Raw genomic sequence first — 18,005 nt, 5'->3', positions numbered from 1 at the left:
TTGGGCAAATCCAACACATCACTGAGTACTACTCTTCACATTTTCAAGCATGGTGGTGGCTGCAACATGTTATGGGTATGCTTGTCATCGACAAGGACTAGGGATAAAAATAAACAAAATACAGCTATAAGCACAGGAAAATCCTAGAGGTTAAACCTGGTTCATTCTACTGGGAAACAAATTCACCTTTCAGCAGGACAATAACCTAAAACACAAGGCAAAATCTACACTGGAGTTGTTTACCAAGGGCGACACAATGTTCCTGAGTGGCCTAGTTACAGTTTTGACTTAAATCGACTTGATAATCTATGGCAAGACCTGGAAATGGTTGTCTAGCAATGATCAACCATCAATTTAACAAAGCTTGAATAATTTTGAAAAGAGTAATGGACAAATGTTGTATAATCCTGGTGTGCAAAGCTCTTAGAGACACCCAAAAAGACTCACAGCTGTAATTGCCGCCAAAGATGCTTCTACAAAGTTTTGATTCAGGGGTGTGAATACTTGTGTAAATCAGATATTTCTGTATTTCATTTTCAATACATTTTCAAACATTTCTAAAAACATGTTTTCACATTGTCATTATGGGTTATTGTATGTAGATGTGTGAGAAATAATATTTTTCATCCATTTTTAATTCAGGATGTAACACAAAATCCAAGTGTTACTGTAGTTGCTCTTGCATTGAGACAATGTATGCATTAATCAAAATCAGTTTAATTTCAGCAAATAGGCCCAAATATTGTAAAATGGCCTTACTTAAAATGCCACTTAAATGTGCTGAGGAAAAGCTGAAAATAGCAACATGGAGAATTAGATCTTTGTTTTCCTGCAGTTCTTTGTGATATTGGGAGTAATTTTCCACTACACTCAGTCGGATTTGAGGATGACAAAGAATGCTTCCAATAAACTTCAGTGCAGAGCTACCAGTGAAGAAGTAATACAAATATTTACCTTTTTTGTTCAACAAATAACCTTTAATTCAATACATTTTCATCTCTGTTATCAAAATTAAGAGAACCAATAAATACAAAAAAATGATTTTGATTTGTTTAACACTTTTTTTTATTACTACATGATTCCATATGTGTTATTTTATATTTTTGATGTTTTCACTATTATTCTACAATGTAGAAAATAGTAAAATAAAGAAAAACCTTTGAATGAGTAGGTGTGTCCAAACTTTTGACTATGTTGTCAAAATAAATCATTACAAACTGTAACATATAAAAATAAAGAAGTCACAGTGATGCCGAAACATTGGTGTTTCACCCAATAAATTACTGGGAGTTTATATATATATATATATATATATATACAGTGTGCGACTCTCTTTATTTTCATAGTTTACCGATTATTTGCAGTTAGTCAGCACCTCTAAACTAAATAATTTTATCTGGTTTGTACGCCAGTTCATGCTTTTTTCCCCAAATAAATCATTACGACAAATCATTCTATGAACAAATCCCTAGAAAATATGTTAGGCCTAAATATGTTAGGCCTATACGTGTATTTTTAATTTTCATATCTTTCCGTGGCTATACACATTACATACAATTTTGGCCCATACAGAATTGTACAGGTCACAAATGTAGTATTATGTCAATACAGCTGCAAACAACCAGCATCCCTGTTCTGATATTCGTTTTAACTCTTTGCAAACATTTAGAGAATAGTGTTTGAGTCCTCTCTTTTACAATCTGCACTTGTATCATACACAAATACAAGTGTCAGCACATCCGTTTCTCTCACTATCATTTTCTTTAAAACGCAAACATTTCTCTTCAAAGCCTGTTTTCATCACAACAGACACTTTTACATTAGGTACTTTTGTCATCTGTCCTCCTCATCCTAAAACTTTACCAAAACATTACTTTACAGTCCAATTAAGAGAACACCAACTATGTCAGTTCTGATAAATCACTGGTAGCACTGGTAACACATACCAGTATAACTATTGGTAACATTACACAATATAGAATTGGTGAAGTAATGTCTGGCTACTAGAATTGAAGCCAAATAAAAACAACAACAACAAAGAATTGGTCAAGTGTGTTAATGACTATCTATAGATTGATAATTGGATAAATAAATACCATTTAGTGTCTATAATACAATTACAACTAAAGTAGCTGCTTTCTCCTGTTCTCATTACTTAGAATGTTGGAAAAACACTGTCCTGATACTATGTCAGGATAAAAGCTGATCACAGCGACAATAGCTGGGCGTCAGTGGGTCCATACTGTATGGAGTCATTCATCAGTTCACAAAATATGTAAGAAAAAAGGTAGAAATAAAAACAAAGCAGCGATCACTGAAGGTACAACTCTCTTTGGCAAAAAGGCAGTCTTGTGATTACAAATGATGACATGCAAACTAGTAAAAGACATTTTCTCAAATACCAATGGCAATATGGGTCGATGTAACATTCTCCTTTCTTTGGCTGTCTATCCTTCATATGCATATTACAAACATGTCTAACATTTGAATTTAAAAAATATAATTTGAATATTAATTGATCATTACTGCATATGATTTGGACTAAAATCTTCACCATTAGTCGAGAATACTTATTTTATTGCAGGACAGAGGGGTGGTTGTAGGAGCATTGGAAACAAATAAATGGTTCATTTCCCAAAGGTAGAATTATAGGCCCAATATTGCTCCAATCTTTTACATAAGTCCAAGAAAAGGGAGGATGAGCAGAAGGATAAACAGAGTAGTGTTAGGAAACTGGTTACTGTCCAGTGTCTCATTCAATCTGCCTGTGGCTCCTGTTGTCAAATATCATGGACCTCCTCTGTGGCTGATAAAAGCAGCTGGTTGAGGTCTCCAGCCTCTGTCCACTCTTGGGTATTGTCATTTTGTTCCGCAGGGTCACCCCCTCTGGGGTCCTGAGATTCTCATCCATCTCTTTAGAAAAGACATCGAGTGCTGATGTTTCAGTTGGACTTCTGATGGCCGAGAGGAGGAGCTTACCATCATCCCCTAGCGGTGGGTAATCCATGATGGGGAAGGGTGGACTGAACAAGATGAGGCTCTGTGGTCTCTGGCGGTTCCTAAAGGACGGTCTTTGTAGAACAGTAGACCGTTCAGGTCTTGGACAGTCAGCAAAGGCCTCTGCATTGGAGGAGCGTTTCCTCCTCAGCACCGGTGGGTCTGAAACAGGTGTGGTTTTATTAGTCTCTGTAGATATAGACTGCCTTATTTGGGATTTGGGGGCTGGCTCCTTATTCTCCAACTCCTCCTTTAGATCCCTGATAGATGGAAGAAGAGGTACAGTATCTAGTTTCTCTCCCCTGGTTTTTGTGAGTTCTTTCTCTGCTTCATTTCCTGCATCATTGTTCGTGGGATGAGGTATGTGGCTGTACTGCACCTTTGGGGGGATGACAGGCACGGCTTTGGCCTGGCAAGTCTTTATCATGAAGGCCGTCCTGACAGACGACACACTGACGGGGGCGGAGTTCCGGCGCACAGGGGCCTGACGATCGCTCAGGAACAGCTCCAGTTCCTGGGACAGGCCGTTGGATTTGGTCCCAGACGGGGTCACTGCCCCTCTCTGAATGGAGGACAACTCAGCTGACTCCAGGTTTTGCTGATTGGAAATGTCTCTGATGCATCGAAGTCCTAAATCCAAATTGAGTGAATAGGGTCTGTGTTTGGAAAAACTGTCCTGCACAGTTTTTTCTGAATAACATGCTTCATAAGACGTCTGTCTGTGGAATCTCTGGGAGGAGGTGGTGTTTTTCTGCTTGGCTATGCAGCTGTTCTCTCTGTGTGGTCTCGTTGCTTCATCACCGACCATGGTGGTTTTGGCGGGTAACGGAAGTGGATGTGTGATTTTAGTCTCTGTTTTGCGGCTGCATGCTAGAGAGCTATTTCCTGGGAACACTTCTATGCTCCTCACGGCACATGATCCATTTGTTGGTTTGTCTTCTCTAGATTGAGGAGGAACATTTAGATCTTTGGAGCTCAAACCTTCTTCCGTAGAACAAGACGATGACACATCTAGTTTTCCAAACAAATCCTTAAATGTGGGTGAATGAAGAGGACTGGTTACCCACTGTTTGGTGGAGCTGAAGACCTCCTCCCAAGGTTCCTCCTCCAAGTCCTCCAATTCGGAGTGTCCTCCACATCCATCCTCATCATTTTGGTGTGCTAGCCCCATGGTGTGGGGCCTTTCCTCCAAACATATTGAAAGCCTCTCAATGCCTCCCATGACTACTGACAAAGCATTCTTTCCATCATCATGGAAAAGCCCTTTGACCCAATCTTGGTTTTTACTTTTCCATGATGGCTCTTTTCCTTTCTCTACTACAGACATGCCTATGTATGTTATGTCATCCCCTGGCTGCAAATGGTTTATGACCTGGCTTTGTTGAGTAGAATGTAAACTTGGCTCTGCGAGGTGAGGAACCACAAGTCGTGGCTTGATGCTGATGGGTTTATCTGTTTCTGGGTGCTTAGATTTTGGGGAAATGTGGGGTTTGTTTTTTGTTTTATCTGTTGAATCAGCAGCATGTAGAGGTGTATTTTTCATATCTGTGCCAACCATGAAATGTAATGTTTTGTCCAACGGAAATAGTGTGTCTGAGGAGTTCTTTCTTGCTGAATGTGCTACTGTAGAAGCACTTTGATCAGTCAATGCAGGCCTGGTGGGCGTCAAAGGCTGTCCCTTGTATAATGATGAGTGAGTTGGAAGACTGGTTCTTCTTTTTGCCTTAACATCCTCGCGAGTGTTCTTGGTGGAACAAACGACAGGCATAAACTCCTCTTCCATAATGTCAAGCTCAGGCTCAGTGATTTTCAGCTCAAGATGGAGCTCACACCACAGTTCTTCCTTGATAGGTAGAGATCCCATATCCTGCAAGACATAAATCACAAACGCCCTAATAAAGCGACAGCCATTGTCATTGTAAAATCCTTTGTATGTTGTATGTGATGAAGCACAGAGCTAAACTGGAGATTAAACATACCAGTTGTGTCAGTTCTTTTGTCTCAAGCTGCGGTGCTGGCGGGCTGTCCAGTTGATTCCCAGGAGATTGCTGTTTCTCTTTATCTTCCTCTCTTGTGTTGGGAGTGGAAGACTGTCTCAGGTCAGATACTTCCACCTTCCCTTGAACCTCTTTCACCTCTCCTTCACTTCCTGAAACTAATAACATAAATAGATGTGTCATTATTTTATTAATAGACGCGGTTACCATGGATAATGAGGAAGGTTTTCAATCTGAGTGTACGCACGCACGCACGCACGCACACACACACACACTTTTTCTATGTTACCAGGTGAAAATGTCCTACCTTCTGGCACACTTTTGGAAGCTGCCTCCTCTCTGCTCCTCTCCTCTGCTGGTCTCGCCTCCTTTTCCAGAGGGGTTGAGCTGCTGTTACTGTAAATACTGCTCTCACTCCCCACACTGCTCTCTACAAGGGGGTGCTCTCTGAAACTTGAGCTGCCGCTGCTATCACTCTGCTCTGACTGGGAGGTCTCTCTGCTGGGTTTCAGGGCAGCTGCAGCAGGCCTCTCTTTCCCTGTTGCCCTGCAGGGGGTGCTGTTGGAGCTGATGACTGCAGACACCCTCAGGGGCACGGACACAGCAAAGGGCTCTGATATGTTGAGAGCCTTGCGCTGATGCCTAGGGGAGGACTCAGGGAAGAGGCTTCCTGGGAACGAGGGCCTGGATGTGCTGCTGTGGGTGGAGCCAGAATACAGCATCCTCCTGTTTTTAGGAGAGGTGGGCTGGCAGCTGCTGAGGTCATCGCCTTTGAAAACCTTCAGTTGTTCAGGTAGAGACTTCTTTTGGGGTGGTGAAACACTTGGAGAGCCCCTTCTCTTCATGTTAGGGCTGCTGCCACCTGTAGCCTCGCTCGATTTCTTAATCTCAAACTCCCACCTCTGGTGTTCACTGAGGTCATAGAGCGAGTCAGATCCAAGTGTTCTGGATTTTATGCCTGGTGCAAAGAAACCGTTGGCGTCGCCTGCTGAGTTGAAATTTCCTGGCTTGTCATCATCTGTGTGTTGGAAATCAAATGTGAAACAAATTGTTAGATATACATCTTCTCAGCCTTATTTACAAAGCAAATGCTACAATGAGGATTTGTTTATTGGAGAGAACTGCTGTGAGTAGATTTCACTATGACAAAAGTCTTTTGTATGCAATGTAGTGCATTCAGCCCCACCTGTTGGCAGAGAGCACAAAGAGTCCATGCTTCTAGCTGGTCGGATAGCTGCCTTTTCTGTGAATCAAGAATGCAGTCATGGGGTAAATCCATTTGAATTCAATACATTTTTGACAGCATCCCTTTTGATTGAAACAAAACTTTCCATACATGTCTGCCCATGGAAGTGGTCAGAGAGTAACTTTTTGGACCTGAATGCCAAAGCATTTAGGAGATAGAGGTGCTCAAAGTTGACCCATTTTGCATACCCCACCCCACGGACGATCTGGGGGTCCTCCCATTATTTTGGGCATCTGAAGCTCATTTCCTGCATTTCTACTAAATATAACATGACCCATGGACCTTCTAGCCATCTATTTAGAACAACAAAAAGTAAGCAAAAATGCCCACAGTCATCAAGCTAAGTAAAAGATCCTTATTAAATATGTTTAAGTGATTGATAAGACTGAACTAGATCAATGATAATTCAATAATCAATATTGTGTTGCTCCTTTAACCAACAGCCTAACAAATGAACAACTCTTACAAATAAAGCACAAATACCTTTGATTGTCTTTATGAAGACATCCTCTATCAAATTTCAGCCAGACCGCCCAGTTGCCCCAAGCCGCCTGCACACCAGACCCCCCACAAGTCTAGTCAATAACTTAACTCTCTCCCCAACACAGCTTCTTTCCCATCATTTTTTTATGTCTCAAGGGAAAACAAAAGTTGGATACAAACACACATACACCTACACATTAACACAGAGAAAAAGTACACCCTCCATAAAATTAATATCATAGGCCTAAAAGTAATGTAAGGCTATTTCTACTTACACACAACATGACGGAGTCACCCTGTCCTGCACCTAGGGATCCACGGCCCTACAGCGCCACAACCCAACACACCCCACTCAGCTTTAGGATCTTACTGAAACATTCATTATTGGTTTCAGGTATGTTAGGCCAAGGCAACCAACAGTGACGACCAACAGTACAGCAGACCCCCAGGGCCAGGAGTGAGCAGCCCAGCAACTAGGGATTTCCTAAATGGGTATCTCCCCTGACATGGGCATGTTTTCAATATAGACTCCTTTTGTCGTCCAGTATTCCATATAAGGCACCCAGACCTTATGCAAGTTGAACAGTATACCCTTAATCTTGTAGTAAATCAAATCTAGTGATGCAGTGCCTTCGGAAAGTATTCCGACCTCTTGACCTTTTCCACATTTTGTTACGTTACAGCCATTATTATGAGCCGTCAACAGTCCTGCCACAGCGTAACACTTGATTTACATCCTCATCAGCATTCGGTCTGGTTGGCTGATAGCCTATGCGCATCAGAAAGACACAGTAGAGAAGAGAGGCTGCATCTACGACCCTCCGACCCAACTCCATCCCTTCCTCAGTCGGGAGTTACACGTGTGTGTCAGGGCAGCAGCAACACAGGTAGTTTGGACTCTTGCTAACCACCATATACTAAAATATCCACACAAGCCACTAGCCAGCCTGAACTGTATATCATGGGTTAAAATATTCTGAATATTAAATGATGAAGTTATTATTTAAGAGCATTGAAGTTAAAACTAAATCAGTAAACCATTTAATATGGAGCTAGCTAACAAGCAGATTTACATCAATCAACAATGATCAACTGATAGCACACCCTCTTTTCCCGATGTCAGCCAAGTAGACTTGTTCAAGACCACCAAGAATCACCCTGACCCTGATTTAGCCTACTGCAGTAAAAATGTTCAAGTGCTTTTACCTGTGATGTTCTGTGCTCTCAAGAACACACTCCCATTCCGGCTCAGTTTCCCCTTAGAGTCTGTCACAGACTTGCCCAAGTTGAAGATGGACTTCCACGTTTTGGATTTCCCAGAAAGCTTTCTTCTGACAGAAAAGGAGAAACATTTGTGAACAATATGGCCTGTTTTTGTTTTTGTATTTGTTGATAGTCAGTGTGTTTATTGAAGAGTAAAAGCAGTATGTACAGCAAAACAATACAGTAACAATAAGGGTGCAGTAGCTAAAACCATACGATCAACCTAGACTGATTTGCCAGGCACTGCACTGCATACACGGTACAGTGTATGAGTTATTGTATACTACATTATGTTTATTCAGGTTATTTTTATTTATTTATGTTTTCACTGCCAAATGTATCCAGGTGCCTGCCTGCCCAGAGGATTTGTGTATTAAGCATGTTTGTTGAGTATACTAAATAAATCAGTCGGCTGAATCCTCATCCATCTCACTTGCTATCCGATATGTCTATGACGGTATGGTACAGCGTGGCAGTGCTGGTATCTGGCAGACTGTTCTCCCGTTGTCGTTCTTTCCGTGCTGGGTGGTTAGGGCTCAGGGAGCGGGCCTGGGCCTCCTCCAGGCTCATCAGCTTCATTGGACCACCCTGGCCACTGATAGGCAAAGTGGCATACTTCTCCCCACAGATCAAACCGGGTCCTGTAATACACCATTGTGTAGCTTTTTTTACTGTTGGCATGACAATAAATACAATCCATTGTCCAATGGCCATATAAATGACACAAGCAAGAGGGCAACATTCATGAAATGTCTAAATGCACACATTGGACACGATCAAACATTGTGACATGCATACCTTTAGGTTTTATTGGTGCAGCTGCATGGTTGAAGATCTGCTCAGTGTGATTTAAAATGAACTCAACCACGGACTGCTGTACCCTCACCTCCAGGAAAGCCATGTCCCCATTGCAGGATGCAACTTCAATATCTTTAGAGCTACAAAACACAAAGCCAAGAGAGAAAAGTAGAAATGCTTTCATTCACAACCAAGGAGTTTTTTTTTTTTTTACCGTTGCTCATTGAGAGTTACCATATGGAATAATGCATCCGATAGGGTATAACTCAAACCAAAGGTAGTTATTGCAGAACTGTTTTAGTATGTTCTTGGATAAGGTGATATTGGTTTGTGTACAATATGTGTAGAGCTCACCGCAACAGATTTGGAGCCCACACCAAGGCCAGGTTGCGGCTGTGCATGTTAGTCTGGGGGCTTAAGGTGGCCAGGTGGGCCAAATGCTTGGTAAGATATTCCAGAGTCCTGAAGAGAGAGGACACACACTTTCTTTTAGCTTATAAACCACATATAAATGTTGGAATGGAAAGGTCCTTTACAAGGGAAACAAACATCTGAAGTGAGTTTTACCTGAAGTGGGGGAGTGGTAGCTCTTTAATGACATCCTGAATATGCTGTAATCGTTCATGATCCTCCTGGACTGAGACGGCTTCCTAAACAGTAAAAGACGAAGACAAGTATTATCCGTGTTGCACATCATTCTCTCTTTGATTATGCCACAGTATTAAATGACTAATCTCTCATGTAAATCAAACAGGGATTCTTGTGACCAAAAGTGGACACATTACTGATGTATTGTACTGAATCCCTTGCACTGGCTCTATGCACACTCACTAGACTCTACCCACACACTCACACATACTACACTGACACTCCAACACACACAGATACGCACACTACATATGCTCACACACAAAACACACACACATGCATACTGACGCCACACACACACTCACACATGTTCACATACGCTATGGCTACTCTGTTCATTATACAATGCTGTGAAAAAGTATTTGCCCACTTCCTCATTTCTTATTTTTTTGCACATTGTCACACTTATAACGACTCAAATCATCAAACAAATGTAAATATTACACAAAGATAACCCAAGTAAACACAAAATGCAGTTAAGGGATCATTGTATTTATTAAGGGAACAAAAGCTATCCAAACCTTCATTGCCCTATGTGACAAAGTAATTGCCCCCCCACCCCTTAATAAATAATGAATTTACTGTGGTTAATCACATTTTTTGAAAACTGAGTTCAATTTCACTAGCCACACCCAGACCTGTTGAATCAAGAAATCACTTAAGTTGAACCTGTCTGACAAAGTGAAGTAGGCCAAAAGATCTCAAAAAGCAAGACATCATGCCGCGATCCAAAGAAATTCAGGAACAGATGACAAACAAAGTAATTGACATCTATCAGTCTGGAAAGGGTTACAAAGCCATTTCTAAAGCTTTGGGACTCCAGCGAACCACGGTGAGAGCCATTATCCACAAATTGAGAAAATTTGGAACAGTGGTGAACCTTCCCAGGAGTGGCCGGCCTACCAAAATTACCCCAAGAGTGCAGCGACGACTCATCCAAGAGGTCACAAAAGAACCCACAACAACATCTAAAGAACTGCAGGCCGGACTTGCCTCAAGTTAAGGTCAGTGTTCATGACTCAACCATAAGAAAGAGACTGGGAAAAATGGAATCCATGGAAGAGTTCCAAGGCGAATACCACTTCTGACCAAAAATAACATAAAAGCACGTCTCCCTTTTGGCAAAAAAACATCTTGATGATCCCCAAGACTTTGGGGAAAATATTCTGTGGACTGACGAGACAAAAGTTGAACTTTTTGGAAGGTGTGCGTCCTGTTACATCTGGCGTAAAAGTAACACAGCATTTCAGAAAAAGAACATCATACCAACAATCAAATATGGTGGCGGTAGTGTGATGGTCTGGGGCTGCTTTGCTGCTTCAGGACCTGGACGACTTGCTGTGATTGATGGAACCATGAATTCTGCTCTCTACAAAATAATCCTGAAGGAGAATGTCTGGCCATCAGTTTGTGACCTCAAGCTGAAGCGCACTTGGGTTCTGCAGCAGGACAATGATCCAAAACACACCAGCAAGTCCACCTCTGAATGTCTTTTTTTTTTATTAAGGTTTTGGAGTGTCCTAGTCAAAGTCCGGACTTGAATCCGATTGAGATGCTATGGCGTGACCTTAAAAAGGCGGTTCATGCTCGAAAACCCTCCAATGTGACTGAATTAAAACATTTCTGCAAAGCAAGAGTGGGCCAAAATTCCTCCACAGCGATGTGAAAGACTCATTGCCAGTTATCGCAAACACTTGATTGCAGTTGTTGCTGCTGAGGGTGTTACAACCAGTTATTCGGTTTAGGGGAAAATTAATTTTTCCACATAGGGCCATGACGGTTCGGATAGCTTTTTTTCCCTTAATAAATAAAATCATCACTTAACTGCATTTTGTGTTTACTAGGGTTATCTTTGTGTAATATTTACATTTCTTTGATGATCTGAAACATTTAAGTTTGACAAATGTGCAAAAAAAATAAGATATCAGGAAGGGGGCAAATACTTTTTCACAGCTCTGTATATCCTGATTGCCTAGCCACTTTTATCCTTAGCCACATGTACATACTCTATTACCTCAACTACCTCGTACCACTGCACATTGACTCGGTACTGCTACTCCTTGTACATAGCCTCGTTCTTGTTATTGTGTTACTATTTTCTTTAGCAAATATTTGTCTTACTTTTGAACACTGCACTGTTGGGAATGGGCTCCTAATTAAGCATTTCACTGTAAAGTCTACACCTGTTGTATTCGGCGCATGCAACCAATAACATTTGATTTGATTTTGATTCGATTTTTATAGGTAGAAAGGAAAGGGGGAAACCTAGTCAGTTGTACAACTGAATGCATTCAACTGAAACGTGTCTTCCACATTTAACCCGACCCCTCTGAATCAGAAGGGTGCGGGGGGGGTGGGAGGGGGGGGGCTGCCTTAATTGACATCCACGTCATCGGCGCCCAGGGAACAGTGGGTTAACTGCTTGCTCGGTGGCAGAACAACAGATTTTTACATTGTCAGCTCGGGGATTCGATCCAGCAACCTTTCGGTTACTGGCCCCACGCTCCCACCCGCCAGGCTAGAAACACTGCCTCTTTGAACAGTACTCACAGTGAATTTCTTGTAAAGCTCATAAGTGAGTAGAGGATTGGGTAGCTCCCTGAAGTACAGCTTGCATAAGGAGCCCACACAGTGGATATCCTGGAGGTACATGTCCTTTGTGAGGTCAGGGCACAACTCAGTGCAAAATTCCTGTCTGTAAGTAAGCACACAAACACATGGGTATCGATACAGCTGGAGACGAATGATGCTTCCACAATCCCTCTAGTATGTGCGGGTTGTTTTGTAAGATTGAAATGTAGGCTGCTAAGGGTTTATATTGAATAAACTAAAGTTGTACAGCATGGTACGTTCATTATGGCCTAAATCGATTAAACGTACTAGACAAACATGCATAGTATAGAGCCCAAACTGAAATGTTGACTTCCCTGTCCAAATTCTTTTGGGAGGCACAGTATGTGGTTAAAATACTTACCTGAGTCGCTGGATATTGGAGGTGACCCCTGAGAGTCTGTATATCCCATCCACAACGCCATGTTTCTCAATGAACTCTGCGCACGTCTTTAAAACTTGGGGAACTGAAAAAAAATAACGATAAACAAATATTATTTCAACCATCCATTCGACATGAAAAGACACACACGCGGCAAACCAAATAAAAACATTTTGAGGGTTCAGTCTGGCAACAGACACTTTGAGGAGTGAAGGTCAACATATTATAGGGTGGTCATATTAAACTCTAATGGATGTTGTAAAGAAAGTACGTGAACAAGCTGTTATTAATGCGAGAAATCATAACATGCGACGTTACGTATCTTTTGGTGTTCTGCAAAAGGCGACATTCTCTTTTTTAGCAGAAATGTTCATTATATTATTTTAAAACGTAATGCCATGTCTTCAGTCTAGGGCAGTGGATGGGAAAAACGTGGCATCTTGGGTTTTAGCAGTTGGGAAAATGCTGGCATTCCATTTCAACTGCTGACATAAGGGAGAAAGAGGAGGGACAGAGAGAGCCTCTATGAACTGGACAGGGTCAGTTTAATGCTGTATTTACTATAAACAGAGTCAGAATCTGGATCTTTGGCTCATTCTTTGAGACAACCCTTTTTTCCATGGCAGAAAATGACAGAGAAGCGTGAGGAGGATAGTTTGGGAGAAACCAATTGCCATTAGTATAAATTGTATTAGTACTTATTTAGTATTTGAAATCATACTAAACACACTTTACGCTGTAGCTTGGCTTTGTATTCCATAGGGTTGCTGATTGTGAAGAAGGTGGAATTTCACAGGAAGTTAAAAATGGTTTGTTTGTTTCAGAGGAAGGTTGACACACCCAATCCTTGCAGCTGGTATTACTTGTGACACTTCCTCTAATAGAAATAGCCTTTCAAATGTTACCACCCAATTCTCTATCGCTTTCCAAACTCTATTCCCTACTGGGATGTCTCTATTCTTAAAATATGTTATCTACGATGCTGTATTCGAGAGGAATGTAGGGTTGCTTTCCACACCAATGAATACTTGTAAATCAAAGAACATCTTCATAATACATTTCAACTGGAAATGAAACATGTATAGCTCCGCTTTGGCACGGTATGGCGTAGACTACAGCAGTTAGTGTCCCTCCTTACTACGCTAATCGAAAAACCATATGATATAGCTCACTTCTTTTTGCCAAAGTTGTTCCATTCTGGACTGAAATCAGCAAACCAATGTATGCAACAACCTTAGACGAGAAATACCCCGTGGACAATGTTCCTGTAAACTCCTCTATCCCTCAAGGAAAGCACTTGAGACTCAAAGCTCAACTAATTTAAGCTAAATAGACCTTCCCACTTGGCAACCAGGCATTCCCCACTTCACAGATACACTAGATGAGGCCCTTCCCAGAACTCTTTACAAGGGGATAAGGAACCATCTCGCCAGTGCCCCAGTGACGGTGGACCGTTTCACATTTTTAGCCGCACAATGACAAGCATGGAGGTCAATCTCTCGTGTCCCCAGAGAATGCAGAGCGATATAGTGTCGGTCTACTCAACAACTTACAGTGGAACAGTGGCATAGATCAATGACAGTTTACAAATTGTTTCCCTCATTTGCAGACTCTTAACATATCTCATGAACAACACAACTAAACTTGAACAATAAATCAGTAAGCACATAGACATGATGATTTCTTAAAACTGCATTGTTGGTTAGGGGCTCGTAAGTAAGCATTTCACTGTAAAATCTACTACACCTGTTGACTAATACAATTTGATTTGATATTATTCGTATGCAGCTGAACATTAGCTAAGCAAAACTAAAATAATTTATTCCATCTTTGAAGCTTTGGAACGTACTAGCCAGAGGTTCCCCTGGGCAGTATGAATGAAAGTCTGTTCTCCCACATGAGGCTTGCTTAGGGACTACACATCTGAACAGACACTCTCAGTGACATGCCTGTGGTCAAAATGGTGGCTGGTCTGAATGGGATTTGAGTCACCGTGAGTTTAGAGTATTTTCTCCGAAGGAAAACTCCTGCTTGCCTGAAAATCTTCTTGCGGATTCAAAAGGAATCTAAGACTTATTGAATGAGATGCTGTTATTTTAGACGACAACTGTTCAATCAAATAACATCCTCGTAGGTAAATTGTCTGTGTAAATGAAGTAATTACACACATCCTTTCTCTTCCCTGTCTAGGGTCAAACAGAGTTAGTAACATTTCAGCAACCTCAATACCAACTCAACAACAGCTGATCTCTCAAAGTGCCATGTCAACAAAAGCAGATATTATTATAAGCCACTCGTAATTATATATGCCATTTGACAAATAAAAACTAAAAAGTATCATCATATTAAACATATAGTGATTTATACCTTCTCCCCTGTAGCAGAGAAAAGGGTGTATTGTGTAACAAAGATCTACTGTATCAAATCGGTTACATCTGTTCATCTGTTAAATCTGTTCAAAATAAAGGTTTTCAAGTCACATCACATTACCTCACTTCATATTACAATTTTACCTCCATTCAAATACTATCTGGGTAAACACACCCATCCTCAATTGTTGTCTAAAATATGATCTGTTGGCTGACACTCCCCCCAATGAGCAGTGTTGCCCACCCAGAATCCTCAGACAGCAATCCAGACACAGGCCTCTTGGTGGGCAGGGGAAGTTGAGAAAAAAAGACTATGAGCCACACCCTAACTCACAAATCCCCTATTTAAAACTCTGTGGGAGCCTAAAGGACTTAATGGAATGTAAAACATATGTACATCGATATCCATATTGCAATATACATCTGTGTCACATACCTGAATAAACGACATCATCTTCTATACAACTGTTAAAAACAGCATGGATCTTTCCTAACCAATTTCACATTAAGTTTACAAAATCATCCAAGGCAAAGAGGTTTAACATTGTTTTCCCCCAAAATTATGGGGTTAAATAAATCTCAATCTAATTCGGAATTCTCCTAAAACCTTAGAGGTGTTCCATACATGTATAGACAATTCAACTGTACCATGACACATCCTGTCGCAAACAGTCAACATTGTAATAGCTAAATTAAAAACAAAATCTGTTCTTTATTAAAAAACATTAAAAAACAAAATGTGTTGTTTATATGGTTAATACTACATGTCTAATAAATCTGTAAACATGACATATGACAATGGCCTCAACAACTCTAGTACATGTTGAATAATGGGCCAATGATTAGGCTCCGTTCCTGTGTAACTCAGAATTCACAAGGTCAATATTATGGGGGCATGATGACATTTTCTGAAATCTGCTGGAAAAGGGAAGCAGCGGGAAAGGGAAGCAACATAATAAACATTGAAAGAAACAAGTTTACCGTCTTGTCCTGAATTGTGTAGATGTTCTGTCAAGTCACAGCCGAATGCATTCTCACATCCTTTCTTTTTGGACCTCTGCTTGGTTCCTTTATTCTTCATCTGGATCCAGTTTAGTAGTCCAGGAGTTCAGAACAAACAAATCCTCAAATACACAACCATTGATCCAACAGACCCTGGGAAAGGGGTGAGATGTAGCCCAGAAGTAAAAACCATACAAACCTCCCAAAAAGGATTCAGCCGCTCACATCTTGACCAACCACACTAAATGTGTGGGAGACTGAAAAGTCCTTGAGAGAAGAATGAAGCAGACGTCACTTTTCTGTCAGAGTTTTAGTGCTTTATACATTTCCAATCAATCTTACAAAAATGTATGGGAAAAGCCCTTGTCAGTTATAATTGTAAAATGTGGATTGGGAATGGCAGTCCTCTGAAGTGATTTATCTCAGGAGGATTTGCAGAAAACAGCACCAGAATTATTTGGTTTCCTGTCGTTTTTTTTACTCAGTGTCCCTCTGCCTTTTTTCTCTCCTCCTCTTTTCCTCTCGTCCACACAATCTCCCTGTTCTTTGGCTCCTCTGTATATGAGGAAATGTACCCAGTGAGGCGCAGGAATATTGTTTCTTTATCCTTCTGCTTCCAGTTTTCCATGTTTCGAAGGTCATGGTAGTTGTGGCACTGGCGTGGTATGGAGATTTGAAATGTCAAGTCTGTGAGAAGGGGAGGGAAGTGAAGTCATGGGAGGGGAATAGCGGACTGCTCTTTCTCCTCTGGTTTAGAGATTACTGACCCCTTTTATCCACACTTTTTTTTGTTGCCATGGTCCTAACAGGAAATCTGCTCTTTGCCTTCCTGAATGCTCCCAAAGTACACAATTTCCTGTACAGAGAGCCTTGTTTGGAAAACAAAAACAGACTGGTTCTTAAGGAAGAGGGAAGTGGGGGGAGAGTGAAATGAGGGCTTTAAGGGCACAGATGGGAAAACTGGGAAAAGGGACACATGGTTCTTGTTACTGACTGCTTAGCAGTTTAATCCTTTTCCCTCTAAAGCAGACTGAAGCTCCAACCACGTGTTTGAAGTACACTTCCTCATATCAAATTAATGTTTAACGAATCAGAATGAATCAATACTTTAAAACAACCTTACTAAAACTCAGTAGGCCTAAATACATAGCTACTGGGTTGGTTGAAAGACATTCAGGGTTTTCCATTTCATTTTAAAGCATATACCTGGATCGACACAACTGATGGACGTCGGATGTGGAATAAACTTAAAACTTTTGAGGTCTGAAAACATCAGACAATATTTGAAGTGAATAAAACTAACTTTAATGAACATATGTAGAGCTGTAGTTGGCCTTTCTTTGATTTGGTTTAAATATTTTCTTGGCAATCTGTAGAACTGTTGAAAGAGCATGGTCTTGTAGCCCTCCCTGTTCAAACAAGAAATAAGTACACTACCACATACCAAGATAATTCACATGCCCTTGCTGTTCCTTAGGTAGTGTCAAGTAGAGTCAAACAAGGGTGTTTATAGTTGTAAGCTATAACTTGGGCCCATAGATTTTCCAGGTCAGGTTATGTTGTCAGGTCCCTAACTTTAGCACTAGGTCTTTAGCCATTAAGGGTCATTTAATTGAACATTTGTTTTTGGCTTAAAATAAAAAGTTTCCAGTCAAGTGACCAGGCTTGCTGAGCCATTGAGAAAACAACCCACGTAGGGAGTCAATAGTTTCGACATATCCTTAGTCATCCCCCCCGAGAGGACAGCTGGCTAATAGTACAGTAGGAATCTTTTCTGTGGTTGTATTATAATTTTAAGCTCTTTATGTCTGCTGTAGTGCAAAGTACATTTCAAACTCTACATTCTATGATATCATGTGATATCTTGTTTGCTGGGCTCAAAGCTTAATGTTTCAAATGTCAAAAGTTAGCCTTTGGTGCCCTGGCCATCCTGGCCTCCACTGAACAAAGCTTTCTTTCTGCACCACAGGAAAACGAGATGACATCATTTTGCCCATACAAAGGCTCGGACATCACACTCCTTCCCCTCTTTGGTTCCCTCCACAAGACTGGACTGGTGAAACAAGTGCTCCCTTCAGATTGTAATTGTAATCAAACTACTATACTGAACAAAAATATAAAACGTAACATGTAAATATTTGGTCCCACGTTTAATGAGCTGAAATAAAAGAGACCAAAAATGTTTCATATGCACAAAAAGCTTATTTCGC

At 41.0% G+C, this 18,005-nt stretch overlaps 1 protein-coding gene across 3 annotated transcripts; it reads right to left on the bottom strand.

The window, feature by feature from the left end:
- Positions 1–955: 955 nt before the first annotated feature.
- LOC110534106 (rho GTPase-activating protein 31) lies at positions 956–16,599 on the bottom strand. 3 transcript variants are annotated; one of them, XM_021618778.3, is made up of 13 exons: positions 15,995–16,543; positions 15,775–15,874; positions 12,407–12,509; positions 11,983–12,127; positions 9,352–9,434; positions 9,139–9,246; positions 8,785–8,924; positions 8,420–8,627; positions 7,930–8,054; positions 6,181–6,237; positions 5,302–6,012; positions 4,977–5,152; positions 956–4,864 (listed from the first exon to the last, which is right to left on the bottom strand). In XM_021618778.3, the coding sequence occupies exons 2-13, from the start codon at positions 15,872–15,874 to the stop codon at positions 2,753–2,755; spliced, it is 4,068 nt and encodes a 1,355-aa protein (XP_021474453.3). In that variant the 5' UTR covers positions 15,995–16,543; the 3' UTR covers positions 956–2,752. The 3 variants fall into 3 exon arrangements, with proteins under 3 accessions (XP_021474453.3, XP_090043006.1, XP_021474454.3); XM_090186880.1 differs by having other exon boundaries at positions 7,930–8,051; XM_021618779.3 differs by having other exon boundaries at positions 7,930–8,051; positions 15,775–16,599.
- Between the last annotated feature and the right edge of the window lie 1,406 nt (positions 16,600–18,005).

Source organism: Oncorhynchus mykiss, chromosome 10 (genome assembly GCF_057628025.1).
Source record: "Oncorhynchus mykiss isolate SJ-2025 chromosome 10, ASM5762802v1, whole genome shotgun sequence".
In the NCBI taxonomy this organism is placed as follows: domain Eukaryota; kingdom Metazoa; phylum Chordata; class Actinopteri; order Salmoniformes; family Salmonidae; genus Oncorhynchus; species Oncorhynchus mykiss.
The sequence above is the reverse complement of the archived record's forward strand: the minus strand, read 5'-3'. Positions and strand labels throughout refer to the sequence as shown.